This window comes from Momordica charantia (genome assembly GCF_013281855.1).
Source record: "Momordica charantia cultivar OHB3-1 chromosome 9 unlocalized genomic scaffold, Mcharantia_2.0 BLBB01000009.1, whole genome shotgun sequence".
In the NCBI taxonomy this organism is placed as follows: domain Eukaryota; kingdom Viridiplantae; phylum Streptophyta; class Magnoliopsida; order Cucurbitales; family Cucurbitaceae; genus Momordica; species Momordica charantia.
The window spans coordinates 27,974,919-27,992,448 of record NW_028275167.1 but is presented as its reverse complement, the minus strand read 5'-3'; the positions used below and the strand labels follow the sequence as shown (position 1 = coordinate 27,992,448).

At 32.9% G+C, this 17,530-nt stretch overlaps 2 protein-coding genes across 2 annotated transcripts; one reads left to right on the top strand and one right to left on the bottom strand.

Annotated features, from left to right (window-relative positions):
* The first annotated feature begins 4,975 nt into the window (after window positions 1-4,975).
* Window positions 4,976-8,732, top strand: LOC111010024 (monocopper oxidase-like protein SKU5). Its single transcript, XM_022283287.2, has 8 exons — window positions 4,976-5,497; window positions 5,601-5,710; window positions 6,392-6,662; window positions 6,779-6,908; window positions 6,991-7,351; window positions 7,429-7,797; window positions 7,905-8,161; window positions 8,371-8,732. Exons 1-8 carry the CDS (start codon window positions 5,351-5,353, stop codon window positions 8,424-8,426), a joined length of 1,701 nt encoding a protein of 566 aa, XP_022138979.1. The 5' UTR covers window positions 4,976-5,350; the 3' UTR covers window positions 8,427-8,732.
* Window positions 8,733-10,274: 1,542 nt separating this feature from the next.
* Window positions 10,275-12,212, bottom strand: LOC111010143 (uncharacterized). The gene has a single exon (XM_022283481.2). The coding sequence runs from the start codon at window positions 11,541-11,543 to the stop codon at window positions 10,539-10,541; it is 1,005 nt and encodes a 334-aa protein (XP_022139173.1). The 5' UTR covers window positions 11,544-12,212; the 3' UTR covers window positions 10,275-10,538.
* Window positions 12,213-17,530: the final 5,318 nt, after the last annotated feature.

Here is a 17,530-nt window from a genome sequence, read left to right as displayed (position 1 = left end):
CCGAATGATGCCTCTAAAATAAACTACCCATTATGAAAATTTATTCAATCATTTAACTTAGCAATAAAAAATTCAAACCAACACAATTTGAATAAATGATTGGAAAATGACAAATCAATTGTGGAGTTTTTCTTACAAAATCTCTTTTTCTTATGGTGTGAAAATGATTACATCGTAAAGTCAAGTGCAATGATTTTTTTTTTTTATGTAAACAGTTTATATATTAAAAAAATCGTTGGATAACAATTATTGTTTTTTATATTATTTATTTGATTGTATTGTTTTGATTAATGTCTGTTTTTAATGTGCTTAGCTCATAAGAAAAAATTACTCAAGTTGAAGTAAAACAAAATTCAAGAAATAGGATAAGGTTTGATGATTTTTAAATTTTTAAAAATGCAGAATAGAATATAATGAAGAATGAATAGTTAGAAATTATCAAGGAGGAGAATATAGTTTGTTTTTTTTAGTTTAGAATAATATGAGTTGTGATTTATCTTTTAATTCTTTAACGCAAAGGAAAAATTTAGTACTATTGTGAGGAATGAAATAAAGCAAGATCGAGAGAACAAACCAAAACCAACAAGCAACAAGTTGGAGGGTCGGTCCACGACAGAAAGTCAATAAGTCCATGTACCAGTTTGGTCAGTTCTTGGCGAACCTACTCACGAACTAGTCCGATCAACTTGGACCGTGGCCCACAGTAAGTTGACCAAGTCGAGGCTCAGATAAAAGTGATGTAAAGATGCCTAGAATTTAAAGATTTTCTTGATAATCGACAAAGAAGCTATCAAATTCGTGACCTAAGAGTTAAGGAGTTCAAAAAAGAATAAGAGATATCCTGATAAGAGGAGGTTTTCTACTCTATAAATAAATGGTGAAACTTACAACTAAGGTATGTTAAAAAACTGGTTAAGACACTTATCTCTAAGGTCATGAGTTTGAATCTTCATCCTCATGTTGTATTAAAAAAAAGGCACGCTAAAAAATCCTACATGAACCTGTTACATCGACAACCTAAGTACTCTCAATTTTGTGTCTAAAAGGTCACTATCATATTTTAAAAATTTTAAAATTCACAATCTTAATGAGACATAAAATTGAAAGGTCATTACCAACATGATCATATAGCTCAGCGACAATTGACATGTACTCTTTCCCTTAAGGTTGGAGATCGATTCCTCGTAACTCCAATATTGTCTACCAGCGACATGAATTTAGATTTTTATACATAAGTTAAGGTTTAAATACTATTTTGGTCCTTATACTTTCATTTAGGTTCATTTTGTCTCTATATTTTCAATTTTTATTAATTTTAGTTTACATACTTTTCGTCCTTGTACTTTTAAAAAGTGATCATTTTGGTCCCTTCATTTTCATTTTTATCTCATTTAGTTCGATTAAAATTTTAACATGATATTTCACTTATTAAATGTTTTGAAATGTAACGATAAATTTGTATTACATGTTTCGATTGTGTATTCATTTTGTGTTAAACATTTTAAACAAACACTGAAATTGTCACTTTTTAAAAGTACACAAACTAAAATAAACCAAAGTTTAAAATACAGTGACCAAAATAAATATTTAGAATGTATAGAGATCAATGTTTGATCATGAAAATGATCAAGCTCGGATCCGCGAAGCTCGAATTGCGAGCAACGAAGTACAATGGACCTGCAAAATAGAGTCAACACTCCAACGCTCTAGTCAATACACAATCTTACCAATATTTGAGAGAGAATATATTTCGCGTACCTTTTATGAGAGGTAGGGTACTTTATCTATAGAAGCAAGCTCCCGAGAATCTTAGACAAGTTGTCTTGTAAGAGAACATGTCTACCACCTATACCCCTTCGTTTACTCTTTAATCTTGACTTGTACCTGTCATAGGTCGGCTGGAAATGTAGAATACAACATAGCTCGTCTTTGAATGCCGAGTCGAAGAATCTTAACTTCGTTGAGTTCACTTTAAGGAACTGTCTTGATCATCTTGATAGCCGTTGACTCTAGATGTTGATACGTGCTAGTCGATTAATTGCCTCCAACTATCAAAATTAACTAAAGTTAAAATTACAAATTCTAAAATAATATTTAAACCTAAAACTAATGAGAATATTAAAAACGAACACTTAAATTTTAGGAAAAAAAAGAAAGAGAAAAAGAAAGGATAGGAGAAGTGATGTTTGAGTATGGCGTACGTTATTAGTTACCGTTGGCACTTAACCTTTAAGGCAAGTCATCGTTCCCTTTAACCCCACCACCATTATTTAATCCACACTACTTTTTATTATTTATTTATTTATTTTATTAGTTTAAATCTTATTTTCATTCGAAAATTCGTATTCATGACTTTTTAATTAAAAATAGTTGTCTTTATCGACGAAGTTTGTTCTTAAAATTTGTTAACACAATATTTAAAGGTAGAAATGGAGGACGTCTGTGTCCATATTGGTGTCTTATTATCGATTTATTAATTTTAAAATACAAATTAAAATTAAAATAATTTTTTAGTTAGGATATATAAAATAGATATTTTGAAAGTTTAATATCCTAACAGAATAAACTTAGAAGTTGATTAACCAAAATAGAGATTTTGAAATTTTATAACCAAAATGGAATAATCTTGAGTTGTCAAATTTGCACCTATTTTATTTTATTTATCAGTTAAGCTTTAAGAAATCACTATACCTATATTTTTTCTAACCATTAAATATATATTCGTGGCATTGGTAAATATGACAAAAATATTTCGTAAAATTAACAAAATAGCAACTACATTTAATTTTTTTCCAAATATAACACTTAAAAAAATAATGGCGGTCCAATTTTAAAATGATAACTTTACCCAAATGAATGATATATATTGTAATATATTTGACTACTGATATATTTATGTGATATACATCTGATATACTACTAATACGAGTGTTTAATATAATTGCAATATGTATGTGATATACTACTGATACGAGTGTCTGTGTAATATGTATTTGATATACTACTAATATGAATGTTTGATATACTACTGATATGAGTACAAATTTGTGCTATATTTGAAAATTTTAAAAAATAGGTGACATATTTTGAAATATATAAAAGATTTTTGTTATCGTTGCAATTTTCTTGTATATTTTAGTTTGTAATGTCATCTTTTTTTTCTTTCAATTTTGATTCTTAATCTTTTAAGAATTTCAATTTTCGTTTCTTTTATCAAATTTTTAATTTAATTTTTATTCTCACAATAACATTAAAAAAATTTATGTTGTTGTGTCAAAATACAAATTGTTAGTTGAGTTTAAATAACTCATATTTTAAAAACTACTTATAATAATCAAAAATATGTCAATCTTAACATAATTTAGGACAGAACGTAATAATAAATTAGAATATCTGTGGGACGAAAATAAAAAATCTACTAATTTTAGTGAGAATAAAAATAGACATAAAATATTATTATAAATTATAATATCTCGATACTCTTTTTTCTTTTTCTTTTTTTAAAGAACGGTCAATTCATATTAAGTGAATAATATTAAGAACTTCTAAAAATCCTGAAATGTCAAAGAGCATTATTTTTCGCCTAAACAAATCACATATTGAAGAAAAATATTAACAAAAATTGGACTGATTTAATATTTCCCCTGGGATGCGTTCATATTAATTTTACGATATTAAATTATTAATTTCTTATAAAAGTGTTAAATGCGCTACACTAATTCTATAAAGTTGTACTAAAAAAATCTATAAAGTTAAAAAAAAAATCTATTTTTTTAATTTTTCTATATATTTGAAAGTTAAATTGCTTTCATTGGTCTTCCCCCTAACTTTTAGAAGTTGAGAAATTCCCTTTTTTAAAAAATAAATAAATAAGAAGCTGAATAATCGTTGATATGTGTTTGACTTTTTCCACCTATCCTGAATTTTCTTTAACATCACATTTAAAACATTTATTCTTTTGTTTATTTATTTATTTGACTTATATAATAATTACAAATTTGAAGAAAATTGAACTCTTCCAAATCAGAATATACAAAAAGTTAGTATAGATACCGTCTTTTTTAAGAAATTAAATTTATACTTATAGCGATCACAATTATACTAGATATTTCACCACACACAAAATTTGCAACAAAATATTTGGATTTACACATTTTAGCTAGAAGTATTAGTTAGCATTTCAGAGCAATATTTAGGTGTTTATATAATTTATCGGTTAACACCCACATTCGTGCTAACCACCAATAAAAAATTTGATAGTTATTTTATAACTTTTTTAAAAAATAAAAAAATATATATTTTGCTACATTTCTTCTTTTTATTTGTAAGGAAAAAAAATTTAATGGTGGTCAACAATTAAGCACCTTGGTATTTTTCAAGATTTTATAAACGTGTTTTTCTGGAGAGCCCCCACTATAAGTGGTCCTTAATAATATTTTGTATTTTATTTAACATTTATTTTTTCCATGAAAAGTTGGAGATATGACCTAGAAAAACACAACTCTAAATATAATTTATATAAAATGTATATGTTTAAGCGTGTGTATGTATAAATAATAAAGTTATAAAAACATTATCAACCTACACATAGTTGAACTGCTTAAATAATTTATTTTCGATAAAAAAGTCGTGGGTTCGAATTCCCATCTTTAAATGTTAATCTAAAAAAAAAGTCATACCTAACTTAACTAGTCACGATGCAATCTCGCAGTTTAATTTTCCTTTTCAAAAAATACTTGTAGCATGGACAAATCTTGTCATCTTGTCCTTGCTACTCTTATAACTTGGTAAGGACAAGATTTCTCGTTAGACATTTTACTTTCCTCAAATTGTTTCAAGTAAAAAGAATACTTACAAATACACACAAAATGACTCATATTTTAACAGCAGTGTTACTGTTGACTGAGTGATACCATCATAGTTCATGAAAGATTTATGTACCAAAAAAATAAGAGGTTTTCCTTGAAAACTCAGGTCATGATGCCATATGTCAAAATATGAGAGCTGATCATTTGGCAGACCAGCTTGCTTCAGCAAAGCTTTCCACTAAGAAAACTTTGTCCCTTTTCTTCCCCTCTTCCTCATTGCTCCACCACTGCCGCTGCCGGCTCTGTTAAATATTCAATCCTCTTCATTGTATTCCTCAATCTTTTTTGAAATTTCTCGATACCCATTCAACTTCCTTCTCCCCTTTTGTTGTTTTCTCCTCAAACTCTCTTGGAAAGCTCCTCCCATTTATTGACCCACATCGCAATTTCATCTATGCATTTTCCCTGTTTCCTCTCCATCTTCTGCTGGAAGAGGACAAAAAGAAGAAGCTTCTTCTTTTGCTCTTTCTTTTGCCACTGCCATGGCTTCTACTGGTTTCCACAGGCACCCTCTGGCTTATGCCCTTCTGATTGGGGTTTTTGCTTCCAGTGTCAGCGCCATCGACATCTTTCTTGAATGGAATGTGACATTGGACTTCACAATCAAACCTGTATCTCAGGAGCAGCCTGTAAGAATGTTCATTCATTCTCCTATATGGTTGATTTGATTGAGCTCTTCAACTTTTCTGTTCTTTGTTTCTGTTCTGATAATGTGGTGGATTTGATTTGTAGGTTATTGCCATTAATGGGTTGTTCCCTGGACCTCTGATTAATGCCACAACAAATGATTTTGTTCATGTGAATGTCTTCAACAACTTGGATGAGCCCCTGCTTTTTACCTGGTAGGGATGATAATTCATAAATTACCACTGAACCTGAAAGCTTAAATTGATGGATTACGTTAGATTTAATCTTTTATTCATATAATTAATACTTTCCTTTACTTCTGGGTTTGGAATTAGCACAAGATTGACAAGTGACTATTAGTATTAATTAAGAAGGAAGTTACATTACTGAAGTTTGAATGCAGAATCTTACTTTAAACTATCACTAGACTCAAAAGTCTAAGTTCACAAGTTACACTAGGTTTAATAAATAATCTATTGGTTTGCACAGGTAAACAAATTGCGAATGTGGTCCAAGTAATAAATGGCCAAGTTTCATTTGGGCCCAATTCCAATATGATCCACATGTCTCATTAGTCCATTAGTCCATGTTTGAAAGAAGACCTATACCTTTTATTCATATTCTTAACACTCTCCCTAATTTGTGAGTTTGGAAATTAGTACAAGACCCCATAATATTAATTGGGAAGGAAATGACATTATAGAGATTCAAACACAAGATCTCGTATTCCCTGATGCTATGTTAAATTACGAATAGACCCAAAAGCTTAATTTGATAGATTATATTAGATTTTCATTTGATCTTTTGTTCATATTCTTATGTTAGAGTAACTTTTGCTTGAAACTTTGAATTTTGGTATGTTTGCTTATGCTTTTTGGGGGGTTTGGTTGAGGCAGGAATGGGATACAACAAAGGCTAGACTCATGGCAAGATGGGGTCTCTGGAACAAACTGTCCAATTCTACCAGGTACAAACTGGACTTATGTGTTTCAGACCAAGGACCAAATTGGCAGCTTCTTCTACTTCCCATCAATCAACTTTCAGAAGATGGCTGGAGGATTTGGACCGATTCGTGTCAACAACCGTAATGTGATCGCCGTTCCCTTCCCAAAACCAGAAGCTGAGTTTGACCTCCTCATTGGTGATTGGTCTTTTGACAACTACAAGGTAACTGTAACGTTGGACTTGTTTCTTGAAGCATGTCTGGAATTATATTTCTTTTTGTTTTTTAACTCTGGATTTCTTGAGCTTAATGCATTGGGCTCTGCACGTAATTTGGATAGATAATCAGATCCCTGATGACCGATCCAATAATCGCATTCAACAGCATCCCGAACATAATGTTGATGAATGGAAAGCCACCATTTGGCCACCCTGATGGAAAAGCCTTTGAATCATTCACTGTCACACAAGGTAACCATTGTGTCACCAACATGAAACTTTTTAAAATTCCAAAATGCCAAAGTTCCTTGAACTTGAATGACATGCCTTGCAGGGAAGGTTTACAGGTTCAGGATATCGAACGTCGGGACAACTTTGAGTTTCAACTTCGGGATTCAGAACCATCAAATGTTGTTGGTTGAGACAGAAGGATCTTACACCAATCAGACCACGTTAGATTCACTTGATGTTCATGTGGGGCAATCCTATTCCGTTCTTGTCACTGCAAACCAGATCGATGCGGATTATTTCATCGTAGCATCTCCAAAATTGCTGAATGTCACAGAATTTGGCAGCCTCATCGGTGTGGGAGTGCTACACTATTCCAATTCTGCTGCGCAACCCATTAGCCCTTTACCAACTGGCCCCGACCCATTTGATCTCGACTTTTCAGTAAATCAAGCAAAATCCATCAGGTAAGTAAGGTCCTTAAGTTCTCATATACTTCATGAAAATAACATCTGGATCTGATTCTCCAAACCTTCTTGCACAGATGGAACATGACCACAGGAGCTGCAAGGCCAAATCCTCAAGGAACTTTCAATGTGACAAATGTGACATTATCACAAACTTTCATCCTTCAAAACTCAGTGGACGTAATTAAGGCATCGCCCCACGCTCTTGTCAACAACGTGTCCTACCTCACAATCGATACCCCGTTGAAGCTTGCCGATCACTTAGTCAACGGTTCTGGAGTGTACCAACTTGATGCATTTCCTGTTCAACCTGTCAATCTTAATGCTTCTTTTGGAACCTCTGTTGTCACTGGAAACCACAAAGGTTGGATAGAAATTGTCCTAAAAAACAACTTGGGCTTCATAGACTCTTGGCATCTAGATGGTTTTGGATTCTATGTCGTTGGGTAAGTATCACAGAAAGTCAGCAACCATCTTCAGATGGTTGCTTTTTGAAAACTGAAGTACTTGGAATTCTCATCCTTTCAACAAAACAATGCTGCATGAATTACAGGTTCGGAAATGGAGACTGGACACCGGAATTGCGCAACACGTACAACCTATTCGATCCAGTTGTGAGATCAACGGTGCAGGTGTATCCAGGAGGATGGAGTGCAGTTTTTGCTTTCCTAGACAACCCAGGGATGTGGAATTTGAGGTCACAACTCCTGAAAAACTGGTTTTTAGGCCAAGAACTTTACCTAAGAGTTCATGACAGTAATCCTAACCCGGCTAAGGAGCGGCCACCGCCTGCAAACCTCCTCCTTTGCGGTTTGTGCAACTTCCCACGCAGCCCATACTTTATGTTTCTGTTTATAACATATCATGTCTTGTTGTTGCCTAATGCCACAATCCTAGGAACATCATTCTCTGATTCAAAGATTCACACACATCTAACAATAAGTTGGCCTAACTTGAATCATGACATCCATCTAAAGTTTTTACAAGTGATCAACCTGGTATGTTTTGTTTGTTTACAGGGATTTTTAATCAATCATTTGTCCCGGTTAGTGTGCCACCTCCGCTCCGCCCGTGATTGTGTGATAGCGATTATGAAGACTTGATAAAGCTATTACTTTTGGTTTGATACTGTCTGATAAGACCTATAAGACCTGCAACAGGGGGAAAATCTTTATCTTTATGACTTTACTCACTTTGTCTGTGACATATATGCTGTAGAAGATGTGGCTTGTTTTGGTAATATTTTATTCTCACTGTGCCACTGGCAAAGTCACAATATTGATTCATTAATTTTCCTTTGCAAGCCTTTCATCTTTTAACACCTCCCATTTTTTTTCAATCTCAATAGTTAAAAATGGGCTAATATATGTTTTAGTCCCTATTGTTCGGGTGTTTTTTCAATTTAGCTATTTATGTTTTAACATTTTTCAATTACCTTTCTTTGTTGAATGTTAAAATTAGCTGGTGATAAGCTTACCTAACATATTACTTAGTAAGTTAGGTAGAAATTAGACGAGGAATTAGGCAAACTAAGAAGGAAAAAGTCAAAGTTTAGAAATTTGGGAGAGGATTTACAAACTTTTCTCTCTTAGCTGGCTCAATTCATTCTACAAATTTTATCAACTCATTGAATATCATGTTATGCAAGCTTACCATCAACCAATTTTATTTTAACATTCACTGTCAGAATGTAAGATTGAAAAATGTTAAAACGTAGGAGACTAAATTGAATCCTTTTAAAAAATAAAAACTAAACTGGAAAAACAACGGAAGACAATGAATTAATACATACATTTAGCCTTAAAAATGCATCAAGTAAGAAAATTATAAAAAAAAGTAGAAAAAGAAAAAGAACATGATTGAGGAAACTTATGACTAATTTTAGCCCTAATCAGGTAGTTGAGTTCAACAAAAACAAACCCATATGATCAAAATCATGATTAGAAAAAAGGGAAAACCCAACAACAACCTCATGGTTTTGACCACACACTTTGAAAACCTCCAAACTACCCTATAGCCTTAGAAGCTGGGGTTTGTGATTTAGGCCATAAGATTTGACTTGTCTCCTCAACTTAGTAAACAAATCACAAATCCTCCAATAGCCAACCTTTCAACTTCCCCGGGGCACGCCTGCCTGTGACGTCGACATAAGCCTTATCTTACTCGAGAAGAGAGATGGTCGGTTGTGTTTTAGGCACAATGGAGGGAAAAGAGGAGATTAAAACGAGAGAATTAGTTAAGGCAACTGATTGAATAAAGAAAGAGTTGTAAGAAGCAAGATGATTGGATATTGGATGAGGTTATCAGAATGGTGATGGTTTGAGAAGGCAAGCCACTGGACCATATTAAATGTGTTTTGGCTGTAAAGTACAAAAATAAATAATCAACATCTTTCTTAGGTGTGTGTTGAGTGGGGTAGTAAGTAACTAACAGAAGAGTGGACCAAAGGAAAGAAAAGAACAAAACTTGGGTAATGGGTCAGCATTATTTTTAAATGTATTTTGCTGGTTTGGAGAGGAAAAAGAAAAAAAGAAAAGAAAAGACAGAAGGTGGATTCATGTGCAAATTGCAGTTGGCTTTCTGTACTTGCTGTTCTATTCTTGTCACCAATCTAATAGAGAGAGAGAGAGAGAGGGATGGTATTTCTTGTCAATGAAAGAAGGCAACCAAAAACATGAGTTTTGGTGATAGGGATGACAAGGCCAAGCCAAACATCCATCTCTCTCTGTCTCTCTCTGTCTCTCTCTCTCTCTCTCTCTCTCTCTCTCTCTCTCTCTCTCTCTCTCTCTCTCTCTTTCTATAAGTGATTATCCCATTTACTCCAACTGAAAGAAGAGCAAAACAGAGAAAAGGGGGAGGAAAAAAGATGCTCATCATGCAAGTTTCATGAACAAAAAGCTTAAGAGACAATGCTAACAAAGTGTTTCAGAAAAAGAATTTCATTAATTCCATTATAACATTTTTGTTTATAATCAAAGGTTGGAGAAAAGAAAGGAAAAATAAAAAATTGAAAGAATTTGATGACATTGAATGGTAAATTTTCCAAAGAAAAGGGGAAAATAAAGGGAAAAAAAAGAAAAAGAAAAAGAGAAGATGGCTTCACATAATCACATCAAGTTGATCAATAAGAATGGTGGGAAAATAAAATCTTTTAGGGGGAAAAATTTTCAGAATTTCTTATCCATCCTTAGTAATGACAGTCAACCAAAGGCCTGGTGGAAAAAACAAGTGGCTGCTGCTGCTGTTGTTGCTGTTTATTATTATTATGCTGTTGCTGGTGCTGTTGTTGCTGTTGTTGCTGGTGGTGGTTTGACTTTATCATGAACTTGGATTCCCTATGATCATGTTCTTGAGGAGCAGGAAGATTGAGATCCAAATCCAAAGAAAGCACACTTCTTTGCCTCTTTGGTTGTCTTTGATCCTCAGGTTCGATGGGCATTGGAGTCAGAGACAGAGCGGTGTTTGTCCCGACGGGCATGGCGCGGTGGCGCCTCATGTGGCCTCCCAAGGCCTGCCCAGATGTGAATTCAGCCCCACAGATTGCACACTCATGAACCTTAGCCTTCCCACTGCTGTACAAATTACCCCTCTGGCTCAATTGCAGAGAGAGCGGATGTGTGATGTTATTGCTGTTCTTGAATTGCATCTCCTCATCATCAGAAGACAAAAACAGCTTCTTTTCAGCTTCCATGGCCTTAGGCTTCTTGTGGCTCGCCCTGTGCCCTCCCAGCGCTTGAAACGACGGGAACGTCCTATAACACGTCTTGCACTCGTAACCATAGCACCCTCCCGCGGCAGCCGCAGCGCCCTTGTCGGTCCCAACCACGCCTGCATTCTCCGCAAACCTCCGGTTGCTAACAAACGATCCGGCGACACGCTTCGGGGAGCAAAGGGATCTCCCTTGAGCAAGGAGAATGAGGCAATTGGCCATGTCCTCCTCTTCTTCCTCAGTAGAGTTGTATTGGAATTGATCAGCAGCAGCAACAGCAGCAGCAGAGGAGGAGGCAGTTGCAGGGGAAGAATTGGGATTCTGAGCCACACCCACATAATTATTTTCTGCCACAAAGTTGTTGGAGTCCTCAGAATTGGCTGAAACAGCAAAAGGGATTGGAGAATGAAGCCTCTGGCGCTTAGTTCTCTTGCCTTTGGCTATCCCTTGCTGCTCTTTTGCATCTTGATTAACAACTTCCATTCTTCTCCTTCTCCCCTCTTCCTCTTCCACCCCCAAAAAACCCCTTTTGCAGAGAGAGAGAGATTGATGGGTGGGAAGGAAGAAATGGGCCAACACAGTATATATGTATATATAGATACAAATTTAGACAGAAACAGAAACAGAGAGAGAGAGAGAGATGATGATGTAATGTTTGTTAAGGAGTCATCAATGGAACAGTAAAGTGCTGAATGATTCTGGTTTATGGAAGGGTGAGATGAGAAGTTAGATATATTTATACATATATTTATAGATATGGTAAAAGGGGGAGGAGTAAAATAGAGGGGACAGAAGGAAAGACACAGAGAGCCATAAAGTAAAACTAAAAACAAACAATTGGTGTAACAGAAAGAGGGCAAATTTAGGGAGGGTGAAGGGGGCAGTGTTGCAGAATATTGATTGATGGAGGAACACACCAAAGTTTGTTACTTTTTTTTTTGGGACTCACACTTTGCCAACCCACTTTAACAGAGAGATGGAGGCATTGAGAGAGGAGAAGAGGAAGAGAGACAAAAACTAATGGTAATTTCAGGGCCTGTCTAAAAAAAGGCAATGATTTTCAACTTCAGTAGCTTGTTTTGTTTGGCAAAATTGAAAGCTAAATTCATGGTTAAGAAAGAATCGCCTCAAATGGTGGATTAAGAGAGAGAGAGAGAGAGAAAGAGAGATTTTGAAGTCCAAAAACGATGGAGTTTTTGCTCTACTCCACCACGTCTTGTTCAAGAAAATACCACTCTGCCAAAAAAATATGTGAAGACAATTTTCGGACAGATCACCAACCATTTAAATTCTATTTTGGTTTATGGATTTTGGAAACAATCATATTTTGGTGCTTATCGTAATTAAAAAAAAAATTGATAATTAAGAGAGAGGAACGGTTCGAAAAAAGGAAGAAGATAGAATAAATGGTAAGTAGGAAGGTACTTATTTGTTACGGATAAATACCTAAATATTATTCTTTTTAAAATGTCTATTTTAGTATTGAATTTTTAGAAAATAGGTATCTTTTATTCCAACATCAATGTCTATTTTAATTTTGAAGTTAGTCTTTACTATTATAATATATCACGTAATATTCATTTACTGGATATTGGCCCTTACCTATATATGTGGCACTAATTGATGCTCACTTTGTAAAAATTTCTTGTATTTCTCACCTTGTGAATTTCCCTTCTTAAATAATTTTGAGTCCGTTTGACCTTTAATCTTCCTAGAAAATACTGGTGTGACTGACCGTGAATAGGAGTAGTATTAATTTTTTAGTTCAATAATTAGAGGAATGATAGGTTAAACTTTTAAACTCTATATTATCCACTAATATATATACCTGAATTGATCGGAGTATTCATGGTACAAAAAAATTTCACCCAAATATTTGCTTGTTAACACATACTTAAAACTACTTTTATATTCATGTGAACTTTAAAAGTAAAATTAAGGTCGGCACCAAAAATAGTTATTTATTTTAGTATTTGAACACGGACTTGATTTTGGTTCATTTGGGTCCATCTACTTTTAAAAAGTAACCAATTTAGTATATATCTGCAAAATTTCAACACAAAATTTATACCAAACAAAAATTTTTAATTATATTTCAAGAAATTTAATGAGTAGAGCGTGGTCCTATAAATTATGATAGAAAGAAATAAGAGCAAAATAGTCAATTTTAAAAATACAAAGACCAAAACGAATAACGTTTTGAAAGTTGGAAGTACATTAATTGAAATAGACGTTTTGAAAGCGTTTGTATCGAAACGAACCGAAACCGAAAACCCGAGACGAAAATAATATTTAAAGGTTGAATAAGAGAGAGGAGAGGAGAGGAGAGGAGAGAAGAGGAGGGAGGAAGCAAAAGGGCATTACTTTTGCTCAACGATTGTGCATGAGATGATTGGAGTGCAAGCCTGGAACCACGGAATCTGCGGTGCACCCACCACTACTTCTTCTACTCTCTCTTAAATATTTATTTTCCCCTTTTCTTCAATTTCTCTTCATACAAACTTCTTCAAATCTTTTTTCGTTCACAAAAAAAAAAAAGAGAAAAAATAAATAAAGAAGAAGAAAACTTTGCCCACAATAAAACAACTGTTTCTCACATGCCATATCCCATAACTTGGGAGTTGCCAAATGCCAGTGTGTTCATCTTTCATCGAAGTTTCAATTTTTTTCTCTTTTTTTTTTTGGCTCTATGATTGAGAGCTGAGATGGGTATTGAAAAATATTAATTATGTGTCTTTGTTAAAAGGAAAATGTACCAAATTGATATATATTACGGTACGTATTGTGTTATTTCTTTACTCTTAAGTGTCAACTTATTCATTCTTAGTTGTGTGTTATTGTAAATCTAAATTTGTAAATGGATCTATGTTTAAAGGAAGCTAAATTTAGAGGGAGGGAGCAAAAATTGTACTAAATGACATAAAATTAATATGTATTTATAAAATATTATTACTTTTTTTAAATGTCACAATGTGGCTTTTGGTTGATTTTATGTCGGTGTATAAATTTGCAATTTATGCCTTTTTTTTAAATTTAAACTTAATGATATACATATAAATACATATTCCTCGTGCTATTTTTGTAATTACCTTTTTTAATAGGAAAAACTAAAAAAACAAAAACTAAATTTAACAAAAATGAAAAATTAACAATTTTTTTTACTTTAGTCAGAAACTTGAGTTTAGCTCAACCATGTTACAATTACATAACCAAACAAGGGGAGAAATTCCCGTACTCTATAGCTCTTCTTGCCCGATTATAGGCTAGGACATTTCTATTTCGTTCAATGTGCTCGAACGCCAACACGTGAAGTCGATTCCTTTATAGCAAAGGTTTCATTTCATTGTAAATAATTGTTTATATATTGAAAAGTATAATAAATCAAACTACAAATTTTGAAGACTATATACCACATGTTTAAGGTTTGTTGTAGCATTGGACATATATATAAAAAAAATTCACACAAATAATCTTGTTAACAAGAAAAAAAACAAGAATAAAAATCTTCCTGCCAATTTGAGCATAGTTAAGTGGATATGACACCTATTACCATTCTAAAAGTTGATGGTATAATTCCATATTCCTGCAGTGTTAAACTAAAATAAATAAATATTTTTCCTTTCACTAATAATCTCGTGTGCATAAATCAACAATCAACCCAAAAAACAAATAACTATCTACGATGAAATAATAAGACGAATCAAATTAACTACCCCATTAATTCAACCTATAGATAATAATATCATAAAGAGAAATGAATCAAAATGTTACCTCAAAAGAACATATATAAGGTCTCCCTTGGGCAAATATAAAATTGAAGCAAATCAAGATGTGGATAAGTGAGTATCTTTGGGCAATTACTGATTATGCTCATAATTAATTTGCACAACTGTGCTTTGTTTCCAACAAAAGACACACATCATGAGGGCCTTTATATATATATATATATATATATATAATATTGACTCAGCCATCCAAACACACTAATAAACCTTGTTTAATTAAATTAATATATGTGAATTTTCCATAGGTCATTACCAAAAACACAAGCATGCTTTCATTATTCTTCATTAATTATTCAATGGATGATCTCTCAGTCTATTGATATTAAATTTTGCTTTCTTTTTTCCAAATTGTAAATTCAGCTGTTTTAAACTGATTAGAAGTAAGAAAAATAAAATGTATTTTATATATGTGAATAATTATTGAAATTAAAAGCTGATATGAAAATAGTTTATTTGGTTAAAGTATACATCATCAACTTAAAGTTGGAGTTTTGAATCCCGTGATGTAAAAAATAAAAAATTAAAATTAGGATTCAAGCAAAATATAGTCCAAGGTTAGAACAATAATTTAGTTTGAAAAGACTTGCTAAGATCTGAAATGTGAATTTAGGCTATTATAGGAATGACCCAAAAAAAAAAAAAAAGAGAGAGAGAGAGAGAGTGGTGGGCTGGTTACTTCAATGATGTGAAAGTTAGATTGATAAAATTAAGAACCTAGATGATTAAGAAATATTTATTATATCTACCCAAAGTGAAAGTGACCCATAATTCAGATAATCGTGACAAAGTTTGTGGTATTTTAAATTTTTCTTAAAGTTGACTTGATATGCATCAAGGTGATTGTAAACAAATATTCTTTTAAAAACATAGATTTGAATAGGGTGGAATGCTTGGAGAGAAATTTGCTTTCTACAAATTTTTTAAACAAATACTTAGTTCATATGGCAAAAGTTATAGGTTTAACTCCAAATACAAAAAATATGATCATCTAGTTCTATAACCAATATATGAGAATATTATTTGAGTTGATGATCTCTTCATTAATCTTTATAATACCCACGAATCTTATCAAATCCAAATGCGTAATAGTGTGCAACATACGCAACACATTTAAAGAGTAAAGATAACCTATTACTTTAGACATCTAAGCCACTGGAAGGTTCGAACTCGAGACACCTAAACTAGTATGACAAAGAGACCCCAAGCCCTAACCACTGACCTGCCCTCGGGGTTCTATACGAAAAGATTACTCTTTAAGCTTTTTTAGACCGACAAGAATATAGTTAAAAGAATCAGGTAATCAGGTTAGGTGTCTTGATTTTATTGGTTGACATATGATGCATGCATAATTGATGGGTATAAGGTGGAATTCTTAGTTTATTAGTACATATTAGTCTCAATTAGTGTGGGGAAAGTCAATGGTTTTACAAGATTTTGGTGCAAGTGAAGAATCATTTGGTTTGTCAAAATGTATTGGTTGTGTGTGGCACGTTAAAGGGAATGCCCAAAAAACAAACTTACAAATAAGCAAATCATTTGCAAGCCATAAATCAATGGTTGGGATGAAGCCACATGTCATCCTATTTTTCAATTAAAAATACATGAAAGATTTGAAGTGAAGCGTGGGAACATTAATTAGAGCTAGCTTGGAAGCAAGTAATGAACAACTAGGTGTGCAAGTGATCACTATAACCAACTTTTCCCATTATTTTAATCTTTTTTTTTTTTAATTTCCCTCAAAAGTCTCTCTTTTTCTTTTCCTTCTATCCATAGTTTCAATAAATTTGATTAAAATGATATATCCATTATTTGAAAAAAAAAATTAGCCTATTTGTTATTTTTATTTATGAAAATTTAATAGTTGTCAATGTGATAGATGGTTGTTTTTATGTCTCTTTAAAATCCATCATTATTGGCTCTTAGAAGGTAAAGCAATTCCAATCATCTCTTACTTAAGGCATCCAAACTTTTCCTTTTCCTCTCTCTTTTCCTTTTTCCAATTCTTTATAAAGTTTTCCTTCTTTTTACCATGATTTTTTTAAGTACTACTACTCAACCTTTTCTTCAAATCCAAGAAAGGAGATAGAAGAATAATGGTCGTACTCTTATCAATTCCAAGAATTAACACTATTTCAGACCTAATCATGTCAAAGCCAGCATAATTAATTAAGAATAATATCTACTGATCAACATCCATCATCTGTTGACTACCATTAAAGTTTTGACAAGTAAGATGAGAAATTTTTTCATTTTTAATAAAACGTTGTCAAATTTTTAGTAGTGGTCAACAACAAGATAAGTACCGACCAATAAACATCTAAGTATTATAAATGTATAAAAAAAAGACTTTTTTCCCTTGACCAAATATGTGAGGATATAAAATAGAATTTACAAAAGTTATAACAGTAGAGCTGCATACCTTGGACGAAACGCACAGCATGGCCCCACGAAGGTAGAGATTTTTATCCTTATAAAAGCACTGAGAAAGTCAGTATATATTTAGAGTGTGTTTGGGAGTGATTTTGACATGTCCAAAATCACCTTTGTTATTGTGAAAATCACTTCCCTTTCCATTAACCATGTTGGAAAATTAAAAAATTGATTTTAAGTAAGTTTAAAGTCATTTTTAAGGTATCACTTAGATAGTGATCTTGGAAAATCAATTATACTTGAATCTCTTTTTTC

Coding starts and splice junctions, on each gene's coding strand:
- LOC111010143 (XM_022283481.2), bottom strand. CDS start 11,543: ATGGAAGTTGTTAATCAAGATGCAAAAGAGCAGCAAGGGATAGCCAAA.
- LOC111010024 (XM_022283287.2), top strand. CDS start 5,351: ATGGCTTCTACTGGTTTCCACAGGCACCCTCTGGCTTATGCCCTTCTG. Junction 6,663..6,778: donor GGTCTTTTGACAACTACAAG/GTAACTGTAACG, acceptor TAATTTGGATAG/ATAATCAGATCCCTGATGAC. Junction 6,909..6,990: donor ATCATTCACTGTCACACAAG/GTAACCATTGTG, acceptor CATGCCTTGCAG/GGAAGGTTTACAGGTTCAGG.